A 19,787-nucleotide genomic window follows, 5' to 3' on the forward strand; every position below is an offset into this window, starting at 1 on the left:
TCTGTTTCAGTTTTCAACATTTTTCGGAGTTGATGAAACAGTACAGCTACAATTTATTCTTCCAACATAATACTGGCTTCTTTCCACCAGCATCTAAATGCCAAATCTCTGTCCTACTAAGAAATCCTGTCCTTCCTCTGTGATTCTCTTATCCCCTTTTTGAGTTGCCTCCCCTGACTCCCATTGCTCAACATATTCCAATCTAGCATTTAAGTTCATTGACCCCATGAAACTGCTCTCACCAAACTCACCCATGACCTTTTTACTAATTCCAACATGTCTTTCAATCTTTAACTTCCCTTTGGGAAGAAGGCTGTAACTTGGCTGCCCCACTCTCTCCATGCATCCCTCTTACCTTGGTTTTGTGACATCCCCTTGCCAGTTTTCCTTCTTAACCTCTCTGGCCCTTCTCCACAGTCTCCTCAGGTTTCTGCTTCATTGTCTGTATCAGAGATTTGCTGCCCTCTCGCTACAGAATTGCCCTGGGTTTCTTTATCTATTTGCTGGTTGTTGTTTTTTTTTCTCTGTATGTAGATGACCTGCAAATTTCTAACCCAGAGCTGTCTCCTGAGCCTCAGGCTCATATTTTTAGGTGCCATAGTTTCTCTCCCTTGCATAGTTTGCAAGCTTCCTTAGCATGCACAAATGTAAACGACTACCTCTTGTACACAGTACACACAGATGCACACATACACGCTATCCATGTCTACTCTGGGGTTTCCTTTCTGACGGAATGGTCTTAATGCCTACCCAGCTGCCCGGCGCAGAAATCATTTTCAGACAGTTTCTTCTCCTTCACTAACTAACTCTTCCTTATCCCCTTCTGTCAAAACCCGTTATTTTTAGTGCAGGCCGCCATATACTCAAGTGGACTACTCAACCTCAATCTCTCGGCTTCTAGTTTTACCACCTTATAACCCCCAAGTAATCTTCTTAAAGAATATCCTGTCACTCTTACTGAAATCAGTTTGAATGTCTTCACTTTAATTTTATGATTAAATCCAAACCCCCTCTTGAGGAGGACTCATTCTTCCCATTCTTCCACCTTATTAATCTTTTGCAAACACTTTGTCTCTCCCTAGTAAGTTCCAGCTAAGTTTAAGTTCTTCAAGTTTATTGAAAGGGTGATACATGTTCTCTCCCACTCTGAGCCTTCATGCATATTTTTCCCTCTGCTGAAGTATTTACCAATACAATTACCTCACTAATGTCTAATTTTTTCACGTCCTAGCTTCAATATAACTAATGGGAAATCTTTACTGATTAGACCTTGCCCCCAGCTCAACTAGGTCACATATCCCTGATTTTATTTATATATATTAATATATATACATAAATATATAAATACATAAATATATGTAAACAAACTTCTATGAAAAAAATGCTATAGCATATCACAGCATTTATGAAAACTACTGTAATTGTAAAGATGGCAGGGGTTTTGCTTGTGCTGCCCACTGTTGTCTGTCTCTCCAGTAGAGGGCCTGGCAGCTGGCACATAGAAGATGTACAATAATCAAGTTAGAATAGACTACCTTGTGGAACGGCACATTCTTTGAGCACCCAATTACTTAGAAGGTTCTTTCAAGTGATTGGCACATTGTCACTTCTATGTATTGGTTCTGGTTTTATACTCTAGGGAACATACAGAGCAATCATTAGACTATTTTCAAAGGAATAAAGGAATGTGCTTTGGGCTTCTAGTTCACATAGAGCATCGCGCCTAGAACTGAACACTTATCTAGGTGTGGTCTCACCTCAGAGTAGAGCAGAGCCATTGCTATACTCATTTGATAGGCTATCCTTGTAATAGAGTAACTTGGGATTACATTTGCTTTTATCTCACTATAGATTCATGCTGACAAACTCCCCTCGGTTCTTTTTTAAATACCATTGTTTCCAAAGAGTATCTGCAGGTGCGTTTTTTTTTAACACAAGTTCAAGATCATACATTTCTTCTTGTTTAAAACCCATCCATGTGCTCGCTTCGGCAGCACATATACTAAACCCATCCAACTTGATCTGAAACGTCAGTTGGCTAACATGGGAAGAGATTTTAATCCTGTTAGTTTACTATTCTACTCAATTTCATAGCATCTAATTTATAAACCTTACTAGCTGTGTAATCATAGATAAGATCTTGACTTAATTACTTCAAGTCTTTTCCTCATCTGTGAATGGGGCCAGTAATGAGATTGGGGTTACCATGAGGAATAAATGGTCATAAAACACAAAGTGCAGTCCTTAGGACATTATATGTACTCAATATACTTAACTCTTAATATTTATTCATATCATTGATACCAAAGTTGAATAGGGCAGATACAGGACAGATGCCTGTGTCAGACCACTCAAAAACACTCTCCCAGGTTTGTTTATATATATATATATTCATTAATAATGGTCTCATGTAGCCAGCCCATTTCTATTATTCTGCCCACAGGACATATTAGAGAATTTTTTTAAATGCATTTCTCAAGTACATTGTCTCTGATATTTCCTAGATTGATTTATTCATCTAAAATACTTTCCAACCCCCCCCAAATTTTTTTTTAGTTTTTCCAATTTGTTCTTAGTGAACCTTTTAAATAACTTTTTCCAAAACATTGAGTACTACCCTTATTTCTTTTTAAAATCTCAAAATACCAAGGCACCTGGGTAGCTCAGTGGTTGAATGTCTGCCTTTTGCTCAGGGTGTCATCCCAGGGTCCTGGGATTAAGTCCTGCATCAGGCTCCCCACAGGGAGCCTGCTTCTCCCTCTGCTGTGGCTCTGCGTCTCACTGTGTGTCTCTCATGAATAAATAAATAAAATATTTAAAAAAATAAAACCTCAAGATACCTAAAAAATTTCTACCTCTTGAGTAAAGAGCATATGAAGTGATTTATTGATACTGGTTAATATCCATTATTTACAGGTAGAAACCCTCAAAATTGTACAGAGAACCATTAAGAATATAGATTAAGACAGTTTTATAGACAAAACAACAACTGGAAAATAGTTTTAACATACACAACATACAATTATGAAAAAAACATAGAACACAAATTGTTCTACCAAATAGATTCCAAGGTTATTAAAAGTCTGCAAGGCAAACTTTAAGTTGAAAAACATGTTTAATAGGTGTTACATGGTTTAAAAAAATTAGGTATAATGTAAAAATGTTTTTTCCCCCTCACTGCAAATGGGAGAGCCAAGACAACTTTTTACCCCAAATCTATACATTTTGAAAAATAATTTATATGTCTAGCACAAAGAAAAAAACTGAGAATGTTTACAGTTCTGTAAACTATGCCTTTCATGAAATGCAAACTGTATCACTTTTAACAGTTAAAAATTGTGCAATCAGAAATCGAATGTTCCCTTTAAAAGGTACAATTGTACCTTCATTGACTTTATACCTGAGCACCAAAGCTGAAGTCCTAAGTGTCGTCTTGGAAAGCTATTCTGAAAATGAGCGAGAAATCAAAACTAGCCGGTTATCATCTGGAGAATTAGGCACCAAGAAGGAGATTATCTCCTTAGAAATGCAACATTAACAATAGAGAAGATCCAATTAATTAAGCAGCTGGCAGATCTCTTTGTGAACACAGCAAAGGAAATCCACATAAGAAGATCCTCCATAAAGTCCTTTGTCTTCTACCAGGAACTGTCGGAAAACCATTTCTGGCTGCTCTCGCTGCTTTACTATTGTCAGCTAGGAAAAATAACAAGGTAGGTGGTTATGAACATTCTCTGAATGTCGCTCAATTTTGTATGCTTAAATTTCACCAAAATTATATTATGTCCACTGTGTGTGAAGCTTTAGAGGATGATGGGAAATTGCCTATTATCCAGAGTGGAGGGAGGCACTGACCCCCAAACCATAAAACCCAAGACATACAAGTATAAGTGGCAACAATGAAACATAAAGCACCATGGGCAAGGCTTCAGAATGGTACTATCACTGGAGTCTTAAAGGATAAGGTAGGATTTCCTTAAAGATGGGGTTTAGAGAACATTCCATAATGGGGTGCCGTACACCACATTCCAAAGATGGATATGGCTGACATGTGAACTAACAGTCTCAAAGTCAGTAGAAGGTTAGGGATAAACAACCTTAAGATTAGGGACAAAAGCCTAAGTAAGTTGGAACTTTTGAGGGAATCATGATCCAGTGAAAGTGCTGCAGAACAAGAGGAGTTAAAAAAAAAAAAAAACAAGAGGCGTTAACTGGTAGCATATAGAATGCATTAAGAGATGAGGGAAACTACATAGGAAGCAGTTGGAGGCATTTAGGTAGAGATGATTAGGATCTGAATTACAGGGCAGTAAAGGTAGAAAGGGAGGAGATTTGAGAGGTGCTACATGGGTAGAACATGTGATCCTTGATCTCAGTGTCATGAGTTCAAGCCCCCCATTGGCCAGGAACCTACTAAAAAAAAAAAGAAAAGAAAAATAAACACAATTGAGAGGTGCTACAGAGATGGACTACACAGGGGACTCTTGTTCCCTGCTCCTAACTACTATCTAGGGCCATGCCGTCCAGAAGTGTAGCCACCTAGATGTGATTATTGAACACTTGAAACATGGCTAGTCTGAACTGGGTTGTGCTGTAAATGTAAAACACAATGGATTTCCAAGACTTAGAGAAAAAGAAAATGCAAACTCATTAATTGCTTATCCATGTGGAAATGGGGACATGGCACTGGAACAGCTGTGTGGACAGACACACTCCATTCCAACATGGAGAAGCAAAACAAACCTTTGATGGAAGCTTCAGACTTGCAACCTGGTGAGCCTGAAGCCAAGGCCATTTTCTTTTTACTGATGGTGTTACCCACCTTCTCCGAACTGCCACTAGGCCTCTACATTGTGTCTGATGGCCAATGGCAATGTGGATCTGGCCTCAGTGAAAACGCCCTGGCTGGGATTGGGCAGTATGAGACATTGTGAATGGATGGATTTGAGGCTCTGATTTCTTCAGAATTTCTTTAGAATTTAATTTCTCTGGAAATGAATGGGGGGGGGTTCATACTACACATGTGAGGGACATATTTTGTTGCTGCCATTCACTTGGGTTATTTATTTTCCTGTGGTGCTCACTGTAAAACCTTTGATGAAGTGTGTCTGGCTATGATATGAGGTGGGAAACAGAACAGGAAGTGAATTTCAGCCTAGGAATAAATTTAGCTTTAAGGTAAAATAACAAATATTCTGGCTCAGGTTGCCTGGGGGGCTCAGTCAATTAAGCATCTGACTTGGACTCAGCTCATGATCTGAGGGTCCTGGGATTGAGCCCTATCTAGGGCTCCCTGCTCAGTAAAGTCTGCTTCCCCCTCTCCCTCTGCTCCTCTCTGTGCTCATGCTCTTTCCTTTCTATCTTTAAGATAAATAAAATCTTAAAACAAAACAAAAAAGCCCTGGCTCTACCATTTGAGTTTCTACAGACAAAGTTGAACTACTCACTACTCATTCCAGAATGACACAGAAAGTATGGTGGAAGGTTTCAGGAAGCAGATTCATGGAAGTGGTGGCAAGTAGTCTTAGCTGTCTTAACATGCTGGTGGTCTTCTCAAGGAGTAGACCACAAAAATAAGAGGAAAAAGTACTGAGATGAACTGAGGAATCCATATTTTATCAGCCCCTTCCCTTTACATTTCCTTCTATAGGGAGGAACATAGCCTTATGTAGAGTGGCAAAAGAATATTCAAATGATCAGTGCTGGTTGCCTCACAGCCTCCTACATGGAAGAACTGACCATCTCAAGTAGTCCCTGTTTATATTCTCTAGGCCACAGTACCAATGGCCTTAAAGAATCATGGCCTGGGTGGCTCAGAGGTTGAGCGTCTGCCTTCAGCTCAGGTCATAATCCTAGGGTCCTGGGATTGAGTCCCACATCAGGCTCCCCAGAGGGAGCCTGCTTCTCCCTCTGCCTGTGTCTCTCTCTCTCTCTCTTTTTGTCTCTCATGAATAAGTAAATAAAATCTTAAAAAAAAAAAAAAGAATCATTGCACTTCAAAAGCCTTCTCATCTCTCACTGCCTGCCCTCATAAGTAATGAAAGTGATTAGGATGGCCCAAAAGAATGAGGTGAATGAGAAGACAGCCAAAGACACAACTTAGGGGGACACCAACTCTTCTTATGGGGGAGATAAATGAAAGGAAGCCAAAGAAAAAGGTCAGTGAGAAAGGAGCATTCTGACAAAATACAGTTTTGAAAGTTGACAGAAGAGAAAATTTGAGGAAAGAGGTAATATTCAATTTTGTAAGTGTTGTAAAGGGATTGAGAATTTCCTTAGCAGTTTGCCCATTTTCATGTAGCTGGAGACATGGGAATGAGGGAATATAAGCAGTTAATAGATGGCTTTTTCAAGAAGCACAGTGATAAAATGCCTGGTATATTGTTAGTATTTAATACAAAAATAAAAGGGAAGCAGAATCTTGGAGAAACAGGAGCTTCAATGAAGGTAGATTTGCTTTTTGTTTTTTGGTTTGTTTTTTTTTTTTAAGATTTTATTTATTTATTCACGAGAGACACACAGAGAGAGAGGCAGAGACACAGGCAGAGGGAGAAGCAGGCCCCGGGCAGGGAGCCTGATGCGGGACTCGATCCCAGGACTCCAGGATCAAGCCCTGGGCTAAAAGGCAGGCGCCAAACCACTGAGCCACCCAGGGATCCCCAATGAAGGTAGATTTGAACTGCTTTATAAACTAGAAAGGAACCAATGGGAGGGGAGTAATCTAGAAAACACATGTGGAAGAAAAGAATGACAAGGGCATGGAACACAGAGCCTGGAGCAGGGCAGTACGAGAATTTATCAGTGAGATATTTGATTTAGGTAATCTTCCCAGATAGAGCGTGATAGCAATCTCTTCTTGTTCCCCCATAAATATAAAAGCATGGAGACAATGATGAGGTCTACAAGGGCCACATCCAGAAGGATTTGATTCTACTGTTCTTGACCCTTCCGTTCCAGCTTTTGTTCCCTATTCAATCTTGACTCTTTAAAAGAGATCTAGAGATTCTATAAATGTGTTTTTATTTCCTTTGTGTGGTCTATTTTCAAATGTCAGGGCCAAGTACAGTGGACTAAGCAGCTGGTGCTCAGCCTGTATCTGCCCCGATCTAGCCAGGATACAGTAATGCACGTGAGTGAACTCCGCAGAGCCTCACTTTCCTATCTGTTAGATGGTGCTGGAGGGAGATGAAAAGTAGTAGGAGGACCAGGTATCTTCTAGATTCCTTTCAACTCTAGTATCTGTAGATTTTAGATTTTCAAGTTTGTTATACAGATAGCACCTTGAAAAGGCCCAAGTCTTATAAACAACAGATACATTTGCAAGTGGCACATAAGAAAATTTGATTTAAGGATGCAAGACAAAATTAGTTAACATGCAACTGCTCATATCTTATTTACATATATTCAGAGCTTATTCCAGGTATTTTTATAAAAAGCTAATAACATGCACTATTAGAGCAGATAGGAGAAAGCAGAGGAGAGAGAAGTTTTATTTGTCCTTGAAGGAGAGGCTACTGAGCACAAAAATGATCTCCACATTTAGCCTCTTCTCTGCAAATGGAGCAGGTGGTGGGGATGCTGCTGCTGCAGCTGGAATAAAGGTGGATGGATCATCATTGCTGTGCACTCAATATCGTGGTTGTCAATTTTTGTTTCATGAAACCTTAGATTTTATTACATGCCTCCAGGCATTCAGAATATTATATGAAAAATTTATTTAGTGTGAGCCTTCTCTGCCATCTCTAGGTCTTGCCTTGAAACTGAACTTGAGTAGATGTCATGTGATGTGAAAAGAGTTCTGGAAACATTCTGTGTTCACCCAGTCATCCTAGAGATTATAAAGCTCTTCATTAGTTCAATTTACCTCAGCTCTGCCTAAAGTTGATGTGCACATGCATTAATATCTTTTATGGTTAAGGATGTTGACTTAGATTCCTATCACATTTATGTTTCAGGGGAAAATGACCCATAATACCCTGACTGTTGTAGAGGTCCACCTCCAGGTGAGTGTCCTATACCTCTGCAGGGAGTGGCACAGTAATAAAGCAGCATCAACTGTACATTTTAAATTCTAGGAGAGTCTAATATTGAGCTGGAGAAGGAAGATAGGTAAGTAGCTGGGACTTAATAACAAGGTATAATTTTCCTGAGTTACAGACATTTCATGTTCTTTTATTCAAACTTAAAACTTCTGAAGGGCTTAGAAGGGCTAGAATAACAAACTTCTCAGAGAACATAAATCTAAAGTTGTAAAAATAAAATTTTAAAAATGTTCTGAATGGTAGTTCTGTAATTAAGTACTTTTAAGCACTAAAGGCAGTCATTTCATAGTCTGTTAATGGTATCAATTGCTACTAAGCCATGAAAAGTTCTTCATGATTACTAAGTTAAACTTACTAAAATAACCTATGGTCAGCCTGTGGTGATAGCTATTTACTTTTACTTTTATGTTTTCATCTGTAGAGTAGGTAGCTATATTAGAGGTTAATATGAGGTTTCTATAAAAAAGACCACATGATAAAGACACAGGACATGCATTTTAAAAGTCTGTAATGAGGGACGCCTGGGTGGCTCCGCAGTTGAGCACTGCCTTTGGCTCAGGGTGTGATCCCGGATTCCAGGGATCAACTCCTGCATCGGGCTCCCTGCATGGAGCCTGCTTCTCTCTCTGCCTGAGTCTCTGCCTCTCTGCCTCTCTCTCTCATGAATAAATAAATAAAATCTTTAAATAAATAAATAAATAAATAAATAAATAAATAAATAAATAAATAAGTTTGTAATGAAATTTTTAAAAAACACAAAGAAAGGAAAAAAATAAAATTTCATTCTTACCTTCATTGAATATGGCCTCTTTTGTTGGATAATACTCATTATCATTCTGAGTGTTTGAGAATATGGGTTTCCAACCTCAGGCAGTAATGTCTAAATTTAAGAAAACCAAAGTTTAAGTTTCAGTGTAATTGGTAACACTTAGAAGCAGCAATGAGATTATCAGAATGTAAAAGTTAAAAAACATCCTTCTACACCATATTGGCTTAGTTTGTTTACCTAAAAACCAAAAGTGTGAAAAAAATGCACTAAAAATTAATTATTCTAATTGGCATATACTTCTACGAATTCTAACCTTCCATCTTTTGAAAATAAACCTCCTTCTCTGGAATTTGACACAGGTACATCACTATAACTACACAATGGGTATATGTTTTATGCAAAGGATATCTTTAGATCATTCACCGTATTTAATCCCTTTGTAAGGTGGCTATTTCAAGGCTTTATCATGGGAGAAAAGGATGTACCTTATTCCTACAGTGGATCTGTTGCCATGTGAATCATTATCATGTTTAGAAAACGCCATCTAAATACCATTGTTCCAAAATTAGACAAACCATCAAATGCTGATTTTTCAAGGAGACTGTGGCCCCTGAGATGTCCCTGAAATCTGGCTAACGGCTTATAAAAAATAACCATCTACCTAGACATGGCCTCCAGGGAACATGAAGGATCTGGACTTTATTTCTTCCAATAAGACAGGAAAATGCTAATGCCTACTTTTCAAAAAAAGATATCAAGAGCTAAAACATCATCTGTGAATCAGCCATTGGAAAGCCAAAATAGAACATTTTACCATCAAGTCACAAGTGTCAGGAAAAGATCATGGCCAATATTTTCCACAGGAGTTGTGTTAAAAAAAAAAAATTCATTATTTATATTCACATTCCATCCCCTATATGTGTATTTTTTGACATTAAGGTAGATCTTTTTATGTAACAAATAATGTTAGTACACTTCACATACATGTCTTGAAGTGCCAACTGTCTCTGAAATGAAAGTGATATTTAGTTTTTCCTTTTCTTTTTTGAAGGTGGAGAGGAGGCACACTGATATAAACATCAATCTGTTGCTTTGAGATAGAGAAACTTTGAAGATTTCTTTCTTGAGTAATAATCAATTTAGCAAATAGACATTTAACATTTACTCCAATAATACATTGTGACAGATGAGGAAGCGTCCTTAAATTTTATATAAGCATTCCTCAAATTCATAGCTCTTTGTCTATTGAATTTTAATTTTTTATTTTTTAAAAATAGCATTTCTAACCATTCCTTAATTTTAACCACATGCAAGCATCTTGCTATTTCTAAATTTTCATCTTAAAACTAGTCTCTTAGTAGGACATGGACACCTTTAAAAATATATTTTTGACACTCACAATGGATATGCAGCTGTCTAAACTGACCACCTACCTAGCCTGGAAACTTGATCCTGTCTCTTCCTACAAGATATTATGTATCTATCTTCATAACAGAAACTGGGGAATTAACTAGACTTAATTCAGTTTTCCATCATACAAGTTTGGCCTCAGGCAACAAATCTGCTGAGCTATACATGTGAACTCATAAGAAATCCACCATTAAGCAGATTAAGACAATAGCCATCATAGCAATGGTGCTCATGCCACAATGGTCTTTAAATAAGATCTGCAATAAATGTTGACTCTCAAACAAATTGTAATTGCTGGTTTTTCCTAAGGCACTTAATTATTTTTTTTAAGATGTTATTTATTTGAGAGAGAGAGAGAGAAAGCACATGAGTGGTGGGGAGGGGCAGAGGGAGAGGGAGCTAAGCAGGGAGGCCAACATGGGGCTCAAGCCCAGGACCCTGAGATCACAACTGGAGTGGAAGGCAGAACTTTAAATGACTGAACTATCCAGACACCCCTCTTAAGGAACTTCAAAAATAAAGTCATTTGTATTCATTTTATATCAAGTCCACAGTCTCTTATAATGAGAGGAGTATATAACTTATATATAACAAAGGGGTATAATAACCTGTTTTTGTAAGATTATTATTTTGCAACTCACTAATCTGACATAGTCTTAGTCTGTAGCTGAACATGTATAAAAGATTTCTGCATTCTTCTAAATATGCAGTTCAGGGATGAGTACAGAGTATAAGAACTAAATTCACTTTCCACCTGAAAGAACTTGTCTCCAAATCTTAATTCATCTATAAAACATTGACAACAATATCCATCTCACTGATTTGTTATGAGAATTAAATGGAATGATGTTTTTAAAGTATTTAAAGCACAGTAATGAACACATAGTAAATGACTGGGATGTGTTGGTAATCTCTAATTAGAGTCATGTATTTTGGTTGTTTGATAATATATTTATAGTATTATATATATAGTATAGTATAGTATATATAGTATACATAGTACAGTATAGAACTATATATAATATAGTTCTTTCTTATAAAGAACTATATGCCTAATTGTTCTTTTTTACTCTGTAGTATGTGGTTGCACATGAACACAAAACATTTAAAAATCTGTACATTACCAGGGCACCTGGGTGGCTCAGTTGGTTAAGTGAGAGTTGGCTCAGGTCATGGTCCCAGGGTCCTGGGATTAAGCCCTGAGTCCGGCTCCCTGCTCAGCAGGGAATCTGCTTCTCCCTCTAGCCCTCCCCTCTACTTGTTCTCTTTCATACTCATTCTCTCTCTCAAATAAATAAATAAAATCTTTTTTTAAAAAAGAATTTGTATATTACCACAAAAACGAAAAAAAAAAAACCTACTTACCATATCTGTGTTGACATGTGCAAAGGATGGCACATTAAATATTCCTTGGACCAGTTCTGGTGGGCTACTAACTCCTAACCATAAGAACATGTTTAGACCATTAGCCAATAAGAATATTCCTTCTTCTGAAAGACGGGACTCAGAGCAACGAATAGCAGCAGGAAGTGTTGTACTCTTGACATCTAAAGTGTGCTATAAAGGCAAAGGCAGGAGAGTTAGTCTGTCCTCCTCCCCTTCTCTCTCTCTCTCCCTTTTCCTTTCACCTCTTCCCTTCTTTCCTTTCAGTGCATATTTAATGAATGCTTATTGTGTGTCAGGCATTATTCTTGTTATTAGACAGTAACTGTTCAAGCTGCCTCGAACAGCTAATCATTTTTTGGAAGGAATAAGAGGCAACAAATAACATAAATAAAATACACTGAGTTTTAAATGGTGTTAAGTGCTATGAAGAAAAGCAGCAGAAAGTGAGACAGGGCATGTCAGTGCTGGTGGTACAATTTTAAACAGGGTAGTCCAAGAAGGCTTGTTGGGAAGGTAACTTTTGAATAGACCTGAAGAGATGAGAGATGGGGCCATGGGGATCTCTGGGGAAGAACATACAAGATAGAGGAAACAGTTGGTGCAAAGATCTGAGGGCAAGAATCTGTCTCAGATGTTTCAGGATCAGCAAGAGGCTGGGGAACCTGGAGTAGAGTGAGGAAGTGGACAGTAACAAAAGATGAGATCAGATAGGAAGCAAAGGAGGTTAGTACGGACCGCACTGGGCCAAGGCAGTAGGAAATGTGGTTATTTACTGAAATGGGAAATCCTACAGTGTTTTGAGTAGTAAATGGATGTGAGCTCATAATTATTTTAACAGGATCACTCTGATTTTTATGCCGAACACAGACCAGAGAGGCAAAGGTGAAAGTGTCAAGGTTTGCTAGGAGCGTACTGTCATAGTTCACGGGAGAGATGATTATGCTCGAATCTGGGTGGTGACAGATTAAGGAGGAGAGAAAGTAATCAAAACCTGGACATTCTTGGCAAGGAGCTGACATGTTTGCTGGTGGATGAGATGCGACAGATGAATGAACTAAGGCAGTCAAGGGTGACTGCAAGCTTTGGCCGGAAAAATTGACAAGAGAGAGAGCAGAGGCAAATGGGGATGGAGAAGACTGCAGGAGAGTAGGAGTGGAGAGGCAATCAGGGCTCAGTTTAAGGTGCCCATTATATACCCACAGAGAGATGCTTGGTAGGCTACAGGAATGACACATCTAGAGTTCAGGATAGAGGCCTGGCTGGAGATATAAACATGGGAATCAGTGTGTAAGTGGCATTGAAAGGACAGATGAGCCCCCTATGGGGTTGAGTGCAGATAGACAAGAGAAGCTTCCCAAGGACTGAGCACCAGGATGCTCTCACAAGAAGAGGATAAGCTAGCAAAGGCAGCAGGAAAAGTGGCCAAGGAAGCAGGAGAAACTAGGAGAAGTCAAGTGAAGAAGGTGTTTCTAGAGGAAGAAATAAACTATGGCAGATGCTGGCGAACTGCCCTTTGGATTTAGCAACATGCTGGCCATGGTGACCTGGGCAAGAAGATTTTAGTGGAGTGGTGATACTCTTATCCTTAGAGTTCTAGTTTTCTCTGGCAAATAGGTTGTTGCTAATTCAATTTTATCTGAAAATCAATCATTTTTTAATAATTCATACCTAACATTCATGTTGAAAGAATAGCTTTTTAATTTCCAACCTAATTTAATAGAGATTGTATTGTTACTGAGAGCCTACATGGGACTTTCAATATGGGAATTAGAAATATGCCATCAGCCTTCCCCTCTTTTATCCCTCAATTATAACTTGAACTTGTTAGGTCTCAGAGAAAAAGAGCTTAGTCACAGAGTACAGAGGCATATAAGACATTAAGACTGACTTCAAATAAGTGGAATACATGCAAAGTAAATTCTCTGAGGGCAAGTAAAGTTGTTCCCTTGTAAAGTGTAGGTGCCCTCAAATATATGCTGATTTGTAAATCCTTAATTGTATTTGGTCAAGGCTAATCACAGCCATTCTAATTAAATGTGGTGACTCTTAAACACTCATACCTTGTACAGAAACAAATACACGTGTGTACATGAGATCTCATGTACACACATATCAGTTGCCCTTAATGCTATAAGCTTGGCTTGAATAATTGAAGCTTGGCTTGCTCCAACTTATATTCTGACTTTTCAACCTGCCAATTAGAGCATGAGGAAAGAAAAGTAATCATCTGAGCAATTTGCTGGAGTAGGAACACCTCGAATCCCCCACCATCACCATCACCTTTCTGAACACATGTTGATGCCCATACACAACTTGCTCAAAGAGCCTGTCTGTGCTCTCAGTCCCACACTACATACTCCGAAGGCATTAGTGCCTTTAAATTTCTTCTCAAGAACAAAATGTTTCAGATATAACATATGGAAAAGGAAAATATATAACATATCCCTTCCAGGCTCCTCTAGGAAATGCACCACTGCATTATACTTACTATTGGTAGAAGTTGGGGATAGAAGAAAAGCTGAGAGTCAGCCACACCCATGGTCATGACCAGCTGTCTCTGGTATGCCCGCTCATCTGTTGAGATCTCTGGTCTGCTAAGCAGCACACAATTTTTTAACAAACAATTCATGTACACTGGTAATACTTTCATGGAATCTGGTAAAATAAGCTGAAAAAGAAAGACATGTGCTTATTAGCCTTTATCAGAAGGAACCCTGAACTTTCTCTGTAAGACAGAACCATCATTTGTTTTTGAGGTGAGGTGAGGATTCAATGATAAGTCCAGATAAAGTACGCAGAACACAGAAACTGGCACATGCTAGGTATTCACAGAACGGCAGTTTTCTCTCGGTGCTTTGGCAGGAGGCAGTCCCTGCTCTGTCTCTTACCAGGTGTGTGACCCTGGGCAAATCATTCTCCCTTTTCCTAGGTTTTCTCATCTAAAACTGGGATTGTTAGGAGGGAGGATCAAATGATTATTATGAAGCACTTATAATGGTACCTAGCATATAGTATCACACATTTATTAAATACAATTAAATAAATGATTTCCTAAACTGTATTACCAACCTTAAGAACAGTATTTTTAAGAACAGTATTTTTTCAACTGTCTGTGAGATATCGCTTTATTCTTTTCATGCATCTTAAATTCACAGTTAGTCATAAACTCATGAAACACATATTGAATGGTGTCATGGGTTCTATGCAAAGTGTCAACGATATTCAGAGGAATAAGAGACAGTCAATGTCACAAAGTGCCGAAGTCCATCAGAGATGACAGATATAAACAGATAAAACATAACAAGGAGGTTGCAATACTATAGATACAAACTAAAATAGGAAATGCTTCATGGATTTAGGTGTGTCACTGCTGAATGGCAATAGGCAAAATCAAACTCCTACAATCCCATAAATATGTTCTTCCTCTTATGTTTCCTATTTGAGATACTAGAACTACCAGATGAACCCTAATATCATTTTTTATTTACCTTCAATTAGTATATGAATTATTTTAATTCTGTCTTTCTGATCCACCTGTATTCTCCTTCTCCATCCCCACTTTGGCTCATGTGAGCTCACTCTTACTATTCTGAAGTACATACATACTGTAATGTGATGCTGCAAATACAAACACAATGTAGCACAAAACACAATGTAGCACTTCTGGAAACTTATCCTGATGAATTAAAAAAAAAAGATTTACAAATAATTTGTATTGTTTAACCTTCTCCCAACACAATTTTATAAAAATGACCAAGAATCAAGATGGATCTGAGTGTCACTTCCTTCCATTCAACAATAGGTCAATGGACAAGGAAATACCCAAAAGAAAAAAGATACATAGAAGATAATGATCATTTATAAATATAAATATCTGATCTATAAATTCATGATTTCTTTTTTAGTGTTCTCTTTTTTTTTAAAGATTTTATTTATTTATGAGAGACACAGAGAGAAAGAGAGAGAGAGAGAGGCAGAGACACAGGAGAGGGAGAAGCAGGCTCCATGCAGGGAGCCCGACACGTGACTCGATCCCAGGTCCCCAGGATCATGCCCTGGGTTGAAGGTGGCGTTAAACCACTGAGCCACCCAGGCTGCCCATAGTGTTCTCTCTTAATGATGAAAAAGAATATATACTTATCAGAATCCACACTGAAAAGAAAATTTCCCTCGTGACTCCATTAGGATTTATTCCTCAATTTAAATCTTTTCATATTTTAAGTTTTTTCTCATGATCTACTAAGTAAGGAGTGTTTAAGAGTTTTCTAACTGGTTCAGGCAAACCTATTTCAGGACAATTCTACTTTGTAGTTTGTTTCCCTTCTCCTCCTAATCTTTTTTCAGAGAATCAAAGACAGGTAAACACATGTTTCCTCATCAGAGTAGAATACTCTTCTTATAATTTTTTGTCTCTAGTATGGAAGGTTTTTATTTGACAACATTTGCTACTGCATCACTTTTTCAAGCAAAGAAAAATATGATCAAAAGATGTAGGAACCAGGTCATAATCCTATTCCAGAGCCATGTGGCCTTAATGCTTGGCCAGTTATCAGTTAGGTGCTTTACATATTATGGATTAAGAATATTCTTAGATTCTCATCTAGAAGCATGTACACACAGTTTTTAAAATATCTTATAAATTCACTGGTTGCTTTTCATTAATCAGGTTATATTAAGATAGTTTAGAAATCTATTGTCCTAAATGCCACCAAGGGGTGAGCTTCCTGGCCTATGATGGCCCTACAGTACTAAAAGTATGACCAAAAGAGATTGGATCAGAGGGGACATGCAGAAGAAAACAGAGGAGGTACATATAAGGAGGAAAATTGACGATGGAAAAGAAGAATGGAGTTAGGGCACAAAAAACCTTAGTCAATGTTTTTGAGGTGGGAAGAAAATGTGGCACTATAAACCTTACCCCACCTCTCTGGATCCCCTCCATAAATAACAATCATTCTTGGAGAGAAAAGGTACAGGTGAGGAAGGCATAGAAATTCACCTGAGTCCAGTTTGATTGAATTTGGAGAATTCTTCTCTGAGTTTTGAAATGACGGAAGTGGTGATGAATTTTTAAAAAACAAAACTATTTTGCAGTTAGGTGCATCTGACTTGCCATTTGAAGTCACTGTACTCTCATCCAATGTAATGTATTTAAGTTCGGAAGAGTACATTATCAGATGTAATAAAAAGAATCTACCTTGCTTATATAAGCTTAACAAATTGTTTTAATGTTGTTTGTAGTTATGTCTCTTTTTTTTTTTTTTAAGATTTTATTTATTTATTCATGAGAGACAGAGAGAGAGGCAGAGACACAGGCAGAGGGAGAAGCAGGCTCCATGCAGGGAGCCTGACGTGGGACTCAATCCTGGGACTCCAGGATCACACCCTGAACTGAAGGCAGACACTCACTGCTGAGCCACCCAAGTGTCCCTGTAGTTATTATGTCTTAACCCAGCATCTAAATATGACCTTCAGAGTAGATGCTGCCTTAAATTTTGCATACTAAGTGCCTCTCTTGCCTCAAGCTAGTCTTGGCCCTGTTCAATAAAAGCAGATCTTCTGAGGTCCAGTGTCATATAATCCAAGTATACTGTTCTCAGATGCTGTTTCTCACAAGTGAACTGTGGATGGGCAATACATCTGAAGTTACATTCTCTGAAGAGAACCCGAAGTCCAGCCATTTCATGTTTTTAAGTGAGAGTATATTTTAATATACTACTGTCACTAAGTTTTATAATCCCTACATTTTCCCCACTCCATGATGGATAATCATAAGATATCTAAATTATGTCATTTATTATAACACATCACTGGTTGAAATGTACACTTGAAATGTGCTCTTGGAGAAAGTAAAATCTCATGATAAGAATAGGAATAAGTTCTACCAACTTTTTCAGAGAAAAATCTGGCATCATCATGTTTTTCCGCCAGAAATAATTAAACTGTATAACCACATGATCTAGTAGTAGAGACAAAGCCTTTAACTTTCAAACCAGAAGGAAAAGACAGATTTTATTTCTTTCCTTAGATAGGCAACAGATTTGTTTTTAACTTAAGGTCTTTGAATCCAGTTGCTTTAACATTAACAAATACACTTTCTGAGAGGACACTTAACTATACCTGTTCTCTTTAAACTACTCCTTCTGAAGTATGAGATACTCCAGAGACAGAATGTTTCTAGAACTGTAAAACAAACTAAAACTGGAGTGTAAAATGCTCATGACTGGACTAGATCCAGGTGCACCGGTGGGTTTTGTATAAATTAAACAATATACTGTGAAAGAGTACTAATACTGGAGTTCAGTTACCGAAGTGTCAAATCTTTCGGATGATAATGAGGAGTGACACTGACATACAGATTCAAGAGTTCCTTATGTGACTGTCAACACAGGACATAGAAGAATGGGCGGCTAATTTAATCACTTAGAACAGCACAGAAAGGGGACGCCTGGGTAGCTCAGTGGTGGAACAGATATCTGCCTCTGGCTCAGGTCATGATCCCAGGGCCCTGGGATTGAATCCCGCATCAGGCTCCCAGTAGGAAGCCTACTTCTCCCTCCGCCTGTGTCTCTGCCTCTCTCTCTCTCTCTGTGTCTCTCATGAATAAATAAATAAAATCTTAAAAAAAAAAAAAAAAAAAAGAACAGCACACAAAGGATTTTTTTGTGAAAAGTCCAAGCTACTAACTGCATTTTATTTTCCTTCTTTACCCAGATTATGAAATTTGCTCCCCACCTTCCAATTTTACCTACATCATCTCTGTTTCTACGGCCTTACTTTTGAGTGTGGTTTCAGATGTCCTCTCAGCACCCATTTTTGACAATAAGTTAACCACAAAGCTTTCCCATCTGTTGTTCACTGTCTTCTCTTTCAATCCAAATTCTATATTCAGATATTCAACATAAAATTATGAAAAGTGGCATTTAGCTTTCTTTGACTGACAGAGAAAAAAGTGAACAAGAGAACAGATGCAAAAATACATATGAACATGAGATTCTACTTTTTCTTTTATCTGAGAGTATAAATGAGACTTATTTAAAAGATCTTCTAAAAATTTCAAAGTAGTAGATGATACACACAGACATTTCCTTCGACACTCTTTATACCTATTAACTTTTAAATACAAGAACTCCATATTTATAAATTATATTTATGTTTATAAAATATAAAGAAGCCATTCCTGCCATTTGCTCATGTCAACTATGATTATTAACATGCCTAAGAAGATATTCAAGCACACACATTTCTCAACCAAATATCCATCTTTATATGCAAAAGAGAATCCCATTTATATTATAATACTTACATATAACATTCTGTGATTTAAACATAAGGTAGTGATTGTCAACCCAATATGCACACATATTTTTTGGTTCATGCATCTCATAAAGCCACTAAGTTTCTTAACGTTGGCTGTAAAAAAGACTATAGCCTCCCCAAATGGCATTCTCAATCTTGGTTGTATAGTTTACTACACAGCATCTAAGTGCCTGGAACATCATAAGCCTTCAATAGCTAAATCTGAAAGAATGTGTAGTTGCTTGTAATGCTTTAGGATCTAAGTACAGTAGGAGAGTTACCTGGCTTGCTGCAGACGGACTTGCACAATTCTTTCGGTAACATGCCAACATATGGGCAGTCTGATTAACCAGAATTTCCCGGATGACCTTCAAGGGCTGGTGTAGAACTGCTTTAAATGCTAGTTGCACAAAACAATGAAAATGGCATCAAAGCCTTGGCTCAGAAATTAATCCCTTCAAATGATAATAATAACAAACAAACTGCTATTATCTTCAGACCACCCGGCAAGGAATAACAGTGTTTAAAATGTTAGAGTCATTTGTTAATATTCTCCATTTTACTGTGATGATATACATACCCAATGGAGAACAATGGCCTACCTCTAACAAAAGGTAGGTAATTGGTCCCAATTTTTCCACAGAATATTTCAAACAGAAACCTACACATCAAGAAAAGAAAGACCAATTTGCTATCTTCTCATGTCCTGAATTCCTATGGGCTGGACTGCTGTTTCTTCTAAACTTTAGTTAGTGTAGAATCTCAAAAAGTGGGTGTGGAGGGGAGAAGGAACCAAAGAAAATTCTAACTTGGCCCCTCCCATTTCATAATGATCATGGTATGGATAGGCAAGTTCAGCCCAACATTAGGGACATTATCCC

General features: G+C 37.9%; 1 protein-coding gene across 4 annotated transcripts in view; it reads right to left on the reverse strand.

Moving 5' to 3' along the window:
- Positions 1 to 2,863: 2,863 nt before the first annotated feature.
- SEC24D (SEC24 homolog D, COPII coat complex component) overlaps positions 2,864 to 19,787 on the reverse strand; it is a 105,627-nt gene continuing 88,703 nt past the window's right edge. For all 4 annotated transcript variants that reach the window (XM_025466005.2, XM_035709744.2, XM_025466003.3 and 1 more), the window contains exons 19-23: positions 19,188 to 19,306; positions 14,096 to 14,275; positions 11,587 to 11,778; positions 8,833 to 8,922; positions 2,864 to 3,696 (exon numbers count right to left, since the gene is read on the reverse strand). In XM_025466005.2, coding sequence (XP_025321790.1) covers positions 3,556 to 3,696; positions 8,833 to 8,922; positions 11,587 to 11,778; positions 14,096 to 14,275; positions 19,188 to 19,306 — 722 coding nt within the window. In that variant the 3' untranslated portion in view covers positions 2,864 to 3,555. The remainder of the gene's footprint in view (positions 3,697 to 8,832; positions 8,923 to 11,586; positions 11,779 to 14,095; positions 14,276 to 19,187; positions 19,307 to 19,787) is intronic.

The sequence above is a fragment of the Canis lupus genome, chromosome 32 (assembly GCF_003254725.2).
Source record: "Canis lupus dingo isolate Sandy chromosome 32, ASM325472v2, whole genome shotgun sequence".
NCBI lineage: Eukaryota > Metazoa > Chordata > Mammalia > Carnivora > Canidae > Canis > Canis lupus.